General features: G+C 36.0%; 1 protein-coding gene and 1 pseudogene across 2 annotated transcripts; one reads left to right on the top strand and one right to left on the bottom strand.

Moving 5' to 3' along the window:
- The first annotated feature begins 4,610 nt into the window (after nt 1-4,610).
- Nucleotides 4,611-4,787, top strand: LOC122049756 (annotated as a pseudogene).
- A 353-nt stretch (nt 4,788-5,140) lies between these two features.
- LOC122047821 (UDP-rhamnose/UDP-galactose transporter 6-like) lies at nt 5,141-8,481 on the bottom strand. 2 transcript variants are annotated; one of them, XM_042609318.1, is made up of 6 exons: nt 8,283-8,481; nt 6,938-7,147; nt 6,434-6,618; nt 6,163-6,363; nt 5,835-5,996; nt 5,141-5,760 (listed from the first exon to the last, which is right to left on the bottom strand). In XM_042609318.1, exons 2-6 carry the CDS (start codon nt 7,065-7,067, stop codon nt 5,428-5,430), a joined length of 1,011 nt encoding a protein of 336 aa, XP_042465252.1. In that variant the 5' UTR covers nt 7,068-7,147; nt 8,283-8,481; the 3' UTR covers nt 5,141-5,427. The 2 variants fall into 2 exon arrangements, with proteins under 2 accessions (XP_042465252.1, XP_042465253.1); XM_042609319.1 differs by lacking the exon at nt 8,283-8,481 and adding an exon at nt 7,996-8,223.
- Nucleotides 8,482-9,420: the final 939 nt, after the last annotated feature.

The following is a 9,420-nucleotide window of genomic DNA, read 5'->3' as shown; positions in this document are numbered from 1 at the left end:
ATATTTCGTATAAAATTACTCATCGGTGTGGGACTAAAAATGCAAAGTTAAAACTACTTTCTCAAGTTTTTAGTAAGTTTTAATAGACAATTTGACATTCATTATCTTTTTAATAGATAAATTGAATCAAACTAGTCAAAATTGCTACGTCAAGTCAACTAATATCAATTGAATTGTGATGTAACTCAAAACTTGATCGAATTGAACAACAAATAAGATGAAGTTCGCAAAATTTTCTAGTTATAATATTATATATTTTATTAGGTTTTTTTGCAAAAATCTAAAGAGTTTCTAGAATGAGGAAGCAAAAAAAAGGATGTGTTGATTCTAGAAATGAGATAATGGAGAATTTCTTATTTAATATTTGCCCTGCAATGTTTGACTCTGACGAACAGATAATATTAAAATTGAAAAAGTTTGGGGGGTTTGTTGAATAATCTAATCCTACTTGGAATCCGGCAAATTAATGCAAAAAAAATTAAGAGGGGATTTTTCATTTTACACCCCCTCCGTTATTTTTCTATCAAAACGGCCTTAAAAATTAGAATCACAAAAAATGTAGAAAATTTAAATTCTTATAGCTCTTCATTAATAATTGAAATAAAATAGTAAATTAACGAAGTAATATTATTAATGGGTGAAATATAACCATAAAAGTAAAACGAATGGTAATCTTTTGATCTTAAAATATTTTTATATAATTTCAAATATTAAATATGTTTCATTTTAAGAATCAAATTTAATATTAAACAATAAATAGGAATTTTTTATATTTGTTTAATATAGATAAAATAAATTAAACCAATAAACTTGAACTAAATAAATAACATTGTAAATAAATTTAAAAAGTCTTGAAGCAATTAAACAATCCCAGCTTAAAAATTTAATAATGTATTTTAGATTTGAATTTTTTTCGGGCTTTAAAATTTCAGTGTGTATTTTATCAATTTTGAAAATAAATAGGATAAATTAGAAAAAACACAAACAAAGAAAGATTTCGGGGAAAATGAAAAAAAAAATCCACATTAAAAATGCGCATTTATAATATTTTCGAGCGGGCCCCTTAAACAATAAATTAACCACGTGGATCACATCTGACGTCATGCATGGGCCCACCGCCTTAGGGATTAGGTAAGCGCTCACGCAAACGCAAGTGTGAACGCGGCACCCGGTGTCAGCCATCCGGCCCGACGGCCCCTCGACCGGTCCCGGCCCAACAACCGCGAGTTCTCGCTGTGGTCCCTCTCCTCCTCGACGCCCAAGCCGCAACGCCGTCCCTTCGCGCACGTGACGGAGAAGCGAATTCCCCACATCACCATTTTTTTTATTCGCAAAATATTCTCGGCCGTTGAAATTCATGCATTTCGCGAATCTCCATGTAAATAAACCCGTCCGATTAATCTGCTCCAGTTGGTACGCAATCGCCCGCTCCCGACAGCAAGCCGAGAACGACGTGCGTGGCAACACGTGGCTTCACGCCACGCGCTTTGCCGGGTCGCCTCCACCGCCTTTCATTAATCCTCCCCTACAAAATTTCACTTCGCCCCTCCCAAAAATTAATAAAATCTACATTTTACTTCTCAGAATTTATAAAATACAATGCATATCCTGAGTGTTTTTTTTTCTAATCCATTTGTTTTAATTTAAATTAAACTGAATTCAATTAAATTTTTTATATAATAAACATATAAATGATATGTAAAATTAGAATTTTTAGTTTAGTACACTACATTAAATTATCATTTACAAATATTAAAAATTAATAATGAATCTGAAGGGTTTTTTTTCTTATTTTAAGAAAACATTATTTTTCAATTTATAAACAATCAAATACATTCAAGAAATTTTTTGAACAGAATGATGGTTTTGACATTAATTATTAACTTAAATTTAGGCTTGTAGTTGGAGAGAAAAATAAAAAAACAAGGGGGAAAATAATATTTTTTTAAATAATTGGAGCTATAATGAAAGTTTTGAAGATGGGAGCTGAAGTGAATTTGCCTCTTAATTGGACGACCACCCACCCACCGCCACCGCCTCTATATATTTTCCGACTGCGCTTCCGCCCACAGCGTGTTCGATCGAATGCTTCAAAGAGAATTCTGAAAAGGAGAAGCAGAATCCGAAGATGGAGAATTGCTCGTCCCTGGATCCGTGGGTCCACCGCCCCAGCGGCTTCGCCGGCGGCGACGACTCCGCCGGACTCCTCTCCGAATCCTCCTCCGCCGTCTCCACCGCAGCCGTCCCCTCGCCGGAGTCCCTCTCCTCCTACCCGCCGCCGCGACGCGACTCGCCCGCCGGCCGCGTCGCCAGGAAGCGCAAGTCGCGGGCCTCCAAGCGCTCGTCCACCACCTACATAGCCGCCAGCCCGGCCCACTTCCGCGAGCTGGTCCAGCGCGTTACCGGAAACAGATCAGCGGACGAGGTGGATACGCCGGCGACGGTGGAGGCAGGGAGCCGTGTCTTCTCGCCGCTCGACGCGTCGTCGTCTTCGGTCTTCGAACACGCCGGATTCTTCTGGCCGGGTGGCAGAGGCCTCGTTCCGGATCCGGGTATCGCGGAGTTCGAGCCGTTACTTTTGGCGGCGTCGGGTTTTCCCACACTCGACACGTGGCACATGATATGAGCGGTGCTTTAGAAAATAGTTTTTTAGAAATGTTTTTGTGAATTTCCAATTTTCAGAGGGCCTGTGTGATATTTTCTTCCCGGTGAAGAGACGGTATCGTAAAGCTAGTGACGTTGGAACCTTCCGGGAGTAGAAGAATGATAATTGAAGTTATTAAATACACCCAATTAAATCTAATATTTAAAAAATACACCAAAAAATATTTTTAAAAAATAGAATTCTCTAAAATACGCCACATATATTACATGGAGGCATATCCATGTGGCAAAAGGTGAGATCACTCGTCCCCAGCGTCCCGGTCGCACCCGACCTAAGGTCATCACGAGGAAGGTAAATCACAGCATCCTGAGTTAGCATGTGGCAGGTGAGGTAAGTTGCACAGGGATCAGGGATTTACGTCCCGATTACTCTGAGTTTCGATCTCGCGATCTCATGTGATAAATATCTCACCACATACCAATTCAGATGACCTGTGAGACTTACATGGAGGCATATCCAGTAGAGTAAGTATGTTGACAGATAAATAGAATGCATTGATTAGTTTGGTTGAGTTACTATATTTGCATGCCATAATCGATTATGAGATTGATTTTTAACATGTGTGAAATGTATCGTTTTATTTTTAACATGTGTAAAATGTATCGTGAGCAATTTTAACATGTAAAGAGTTATTATGATATGATGGACGAAGCTCCCTCATAATTTATCTCGTTTTTAACTCGCATGGAGCAATCTTTGCTACAGTTGGTAGGATTGAGTTGGAAATGAATCAAAAATAAATTTATTCAATATATAATCTTACTAATCCTTTATTAATTAGTATTAGTGAAGTCCAAAATAAAATTAGATAATGTTTTTTTATTTTCACATTAAAAATAATTTTAAGATTTATTAATAATTTTTTAAATTATTTTTTATATAAAAAATATGCATGGGCATACTTCTTAATAGAATGAATAAGGTGAGATCCCGGAGTTGGGACAAAGTCAGGAAGGATTAATACTTGGGGTCAGCTTAGATGATCGTCATCATTGAGATATCATCCTTGTGATAGAATGAATAAGGTGAGATCCTGGAGTTGGGACAAAGTCAGGAAGGATTAATACTTGGGGTCAGCTTAGATGATCGTCATCATTGAGATATCATCCGATCGAATCTTGGTTCATCCGCTTGATGTCTTTATTCGATTGGACCTTTGGGTTGGCCGGATGCCGATCGAGCCTCTTAATATTAATAAAAAAAAACTCTAAACCAGACAGATAAACTGGACACTTGGTCTGACTAAACTCTGATGCCAAACGGAGAGACTAAGCGAAGGATAGGTCTGCAGCAATATTCCTGAAATCTGACCGGGTCACTCTTGTAAGTAATAGCCGATTAAATTATATGAGAGAGTTGGTCGGTTATTGGCAGTTACGCATATTGAGGGTCTCTCAACCCAATGAGCTTGCATTCTTTTTTGACATTTTCAATATGTAAGCTGTACATTAGAAACTTTCGCCCTATCAAATGCATGGATTGTGAGTTTATTTTGAGAAAGGTGTCGGAGTATTTTTATGGTCTGTCTTTTTTAGAAACGCTTTGAGATTTGTGCACACATAAATAATAATACTATAAAAAGGGGTTTCCCTCTACAGACATAGATATGCGACAATACATAATTTTATATACTCATTGCCACTGTTCATCCTACAGCTCATTTACGTTCATCGCCTTCAACTAGATCACTTACTTGAGCGTCGGAGTGTCTGCTCCGATGACCCCCTCTCTGGTTCGGTTGTTAATGCTCATTTGGACACACAGGACCATTCAGAGTCATCTTTTCTAGCTTGGAGTCAATAGTTAACACTATCGTCACCTACCCAACGCGTCATCTCCATCAATTTCAGACAGGATCAGTTCTCTTTAGTCTAACATCTATAGATTGACAGCACTGTGAACAGAGAAGTTTCTATAAATATTTGGACCGACGATATTAAAAAATATACCTTTCTCAGCTTTTTGGCTAAGATCAAGTGTAATATATGTTCTTATAAATTTATTGCATGATATAAAAAATTAAATTAATTTGTTATGAAAGAGACTTTGTTATAATAATTTGCTATTGGAAGTTTTGAATATTGCCCTTATGTTGCACTACTATATTTATTATATTACACATATAATATTAATACGGAATCACTAGTTTTGATGAATAAAATTTATGAATAATATTATAAATAAATTTAAAAAATAAAATAAATAAATTTATATTATTAAATTTAATAATTAATTAAATAACTTTATAATTAAACAATCAAATTCCATAACATCTAAATAAATCATTCTAAATTTGAACCAAAAATCAAACTTCTAAAAAAAAAAGTCAAATCAACTTAATTCATTTTAAATTCGATTAATTTATTTTAAATTTGATTCGACTTAATTACTCTATCAAACAAATTTTAGACTAAGAAACTTAATTTGACTTGACTCATTTTACAACCCTACTACCATCAAGTTCAAGATCAGATATGCAAGCAACAAACAACCATCAATAAATTAAAAGGATCCTTTTTGGTGGGAAACTAATACAGACCTTTAAATAAAAACCAAAAACAAAAAAACAAAAAAACAAAAAACGAAAAAAATTTAGTTCCTCGTCCAGCGTAATCTCCAATCTTGAGTTTGTTAACGTATCGAGGAAAGATATCATCTGCTCTTCCCTGTTTTGCTGCAGTATCATAACTGACAAGCAATGCTATAGCTGAGAGGGAAGTAGTCTGAATGTGAAGAGTAATTTTTTAGAACTATACTGAGCATTATACTTTGTCACTGTGATCTCCAGATTCTGCTAGCAGCCCATGCTTTTGAGATTTATTGGTCGGCGATGAGTACGAAAGTCGTCGCTCTTTCCCGCCTGGCTTAGACGATGCATTTCCGTACCAGATCATACCTAAAACAGCCAAGATCATTCCAAAGATAACGTGCAGATTGAGGCCTTCTCTTCCGAATAAGAAGAATCCCAAGGCTAGGACTAGGATTGTCTTCATGTGTCCGATGACTTGAAAAGAGACAGCAGTGAACCGTCCTATGCAAATGAACTGACTGAGATTGGTTCCTACGGCAATGGTGCACGAGAGGATGATGAAGAACTGCAAGATAAGAACAAAACAAGTGTTTAACTGTTGTATTCTTGCTTTCTACGGTATCAGCAGCATCTACTTACGACACAGGTGATATTGTAGTCGAATGCATCCACCCTTTTGTTCGCCAGCCAATAATCAACAAAAGGGCCTAATACCAACAGTGATGCAGCCTGAAATGGGGCAGTATGTCCAAGGAGGTTGAACGATCCAAGTGAATACTTCTTTTGAAGAAAATGCACATACTGAAGAAGACAGATATCTGCAACTTAGTAAAACCTCAAATAAAGATGTAAATAAAAGTTAAACTTGAGGTTTAGTACTCAAAAGGGTGTGAGCATAAGCAAAATATCAGATGTCAAACATATTTGGGTCAAAAAATATATCGATATTTGTTCATATGTTACTTACATATTGTTGCAGAGCAGTGCTCCAAACTGCTATAATAGCAGCTATGAGGCCTTTCATATTGACGCTCACATCAGTGACTGTACAGATGCCAACACCTAAAAGAACTATCAGTATGCTAAGCTTTGTGGCCCTCGAGTATTGAATTTTGTCGAACACAATTTCTAGAAGACATGATACTGGAATCATGCACAGCTTTGCAATCTGTCATTTAATTCGAAAATTACATCACTATATGAAATTCTATGATTTATTAATAGAAAACAGGACAAACCTGATAAAAACCAACTGAATTCCACATCAGACTTATATTCATTCCGACGATAGATAAGTTTCCAAAAAGAACAAATCTCATAAGGTTGGATAAAGGTAAATGAGAAGGTTGAATGTATCCAAGCCACCTAAATACGAGAGTCAAAAGTGTGGTCGTGGCAAAATGTAGGCCCGTCAATGTTGTAGCTGCAGTAGAAAACATATTGCACCATGTAAGAACTGAACAATAAAGATTAAGAAACTTCTAAACTAGTTGATATGACAAACTTCAATGTAAAAGAACTAGAAGGACAACATAAAATTATGACTTTCTCTGAGAAAATTAACTCCCACTAAGGAAACTAAACTCACCCTTGATATTAGCTAGAGAAAAAAGGACTGTATATTCACAAGTTTGAGATTACTTTGAAATCCATTGATAGTGTTACAAATCATTACTGATATTTAATACAAAGAGCATGAACATGATAACAGAATTATAAAAGTAAAACTCTTGTAGGTGTACCAAATGTGAAGCCATATGTTGCCATTAAGGCCTTATTGACCATGATAATTCCGACCGATGTAACAATATTGAACATCCATGCAGCTGCATCCAATGCTGCCTTCCTATCAGCCTTACTTGTAGGTGCCATACTTTCTGCCTTGTACGCTTCTTAAAGAATGTCTCTAAATCTCCTGATAACAATTAACATTGCCACACAAACGCTCCTACCTAAGAAAACATTAACAAAAATGTACAAGTTATCTTTATGAACTATAACAAAAACTCAGAATCTAATACAGAGACTGTAGATGTGAACATATAGTGGCATTTACCCATTCAACTCATAGAATCATCCACCTTAGTAGCAAATAGTAATTGATCAAAATAATTGTTTCAGAAAGTTGCAGGATATACCTTTGATTAAAGCATTTTCTCATCCTATGTCGTTATCCTAAGAAAAACAAATTTCCTTTTTGATTCTACTAGAGTGCTTTTGTAATTAACACTTTGTAGAAAGTAGACCGATTGCAAGCGTAGAGAGAAAACTAGGGGTTCAAATCTATTTGACTTGTGCGTCTTATGTATCAATCCCAACTTGTAAAAGGTGCGCAGAAAAACATAATAAGGGTTAGTTTCCTTTTAAACTCATCCAGTGGATAGAATAACGTTAGTTCTTAAATATGGTTTTTCTAATTGAGTAATTTTAGTTCGATAGGAGAATACAACTAAAGCTATCAATCTATCGATCACAACTTGTTCAAAGTGCACAGATAAATATACCAAGGAATAGTCTCCCTTATCCAGCAACAAACACTCACTGATCAGATAGAATCACTTCAGTTCCTAGTTATAGTTTTCCTTGTTGAGTAATTTTAACTAGTGAGATAGTATAACACAACTGACAGGAGTGAATTCATGTATGATGTGTTCATAAGACGGAAAATCCACGGAAGTAAAATTGCACTTGCCACATGCACAGGGACGGAGTGAAAACAAAAGTCAAGAAATTCCATCACGATGCATACTACGAAAGGCGAGGTTTACCTTCACAATCTCAAAAAAAAAAAAAAAAAAACCTTAGATCTAAACGGCACATCCAATGGATCTCATCGACTGCTCATCAGCAGGAGTCTAAAACCCGGCCCGAATCGAACTCATTGAACTCCCGAGCAAATGTCCACCGCCTGAGCATGTACAAGAAGAAAGACCAGCATCTAACCCGTTGATCAAAATCACTAGATCCGGCCAAGAAACATCAAAAACCCTAGCTTAGATAAACCACGCACCTCGAATACGATCTAAAGATGATATCCCAAGAGATCTAAAGACAAACAGATCGAAAAAGGCAGTCGATCCAACTCACCGAATCGGGCAAGGGAAGATCCAACTAGCTGAAGCGGCTGCTGGATCCACACTCTGGGAAGGTCGAGGGAGTGAAGCGGCCGTCCAGATCTCGATCTAGCCTGAGATGAGAGGAAGCTGCTGCTTTACTGTTGGTTTGGTTTCGGTTTCCTCCTCAATTTGGTTGGGAGCAAGGAAACGATCTAGCAAGCGGAAATGCCAATTAAAGAGTAAGAATTACACTAGTGGATACTTTAATTGGGTCCGGATCCATTTAACGGGGATTTAAATATTGTCTGTATTTCGCGTATTAGTCTGTTATTATACGAATTCAATTTTTCTATTTTCCCCGTTTACTTTTTGACGAAATACAAATGAATATAAAATAGGAAGGTGTGCAATGTTATTCCTAGACAGTAGCTCATGTGAAGGGTTGCTTAAGAGCATCTGTATCCTATTTTCTATTTAAAATTTAAAATTTTGGACGCAAGAATTTAAATATTTATTTTTCACTACTTAATTCATTCACTTTTCTATAATTTACCATTTTTATTTTTTTATTATTATTTTTGGCTTTGCTCTATTATTATTATTATTATTATTATTATTTATGAAAGTTATGAGAGTGAGAATTAGAAGAAATAATATTTTAATATTTAGTAAATGTATTTCATTCTTTAAATTTAAAGAAGTATGGTTTATAAAAGTTAAATTTAAGAAATAGGTAAGATAGTTAATGTAAATATTTTTTTTAAATATAAAATTTAAAGTAAAATTTTTATTTAGGAAATCTAATATGGATGCTCCAAAAATAGATAAACTAATATTTTTTGAACACCATATCTATATAAAAATGCATATTCTCAAAAATACTAATTCCTTGCTCGTGATGAATCATGAATGGCATGACAAGATGATGAACTTTCATCAAGCTATTAGTCCCCTAATAGTGGAGTCTAAAGACTCGCAGTATGCTCATGTACGTGCACATCTCATGTCGCATGTCTAGCCTTCATCGGATCTTCGCCCATAACTAGCTGACTGGCTAGCATATGAAAAACACATCTACCTGTGTCTCCTCCTCCAAACCACAAAAAATGCATCTCTTATCCTTCATATAGGGGCGTAGCTACGTGGGGATCCGACCGTCCCCTTTGGAA

This window comes from Zingiber officinale, chromosome 2B (genome assembly GCF_018446385.1).
Source record: "Zingiber officinale cultivar Zhangliang chromosome 2B, Zo_v1.1, whole genome shotgun sequence".
In the NCBI taxonomy this organism is placed as follows: domain Eukaryota; kingdom Viridiplantae; phylum Streptophyta; class Magnoliopsida; order Zingiberales; family Zingiberaceae; genus Zingiber; species Zingiber officinale.
Note: the sequence above shows the minus strand (reverse complement) of the source record. Positions and strands in the feature narration are given on the sequence as shown.

Coding starts and splice junctions, on each gene's coding strand:
- LOC122047821 (XM_042609318.1), bottom strand. CDS start 7,067: ATGGCACCTACAAGTAAGGCTGATAGGAAGGCAGCATTGGATGCAGCT. Junction 5,997..6,162: donor GCACTGCTCTGCAACAATAT/GTAAGTAACATA, acceptor TGTCTTCTTCAG/TATGTGCATTTTCTTCAAAA. Junction 5,761..5,834: donor ACTACAATATCACCTGTGTC/GTAAGTAGATGC, acceptor CTTATCTTGCAG/TTCTTCATCATCCTCTCGTG.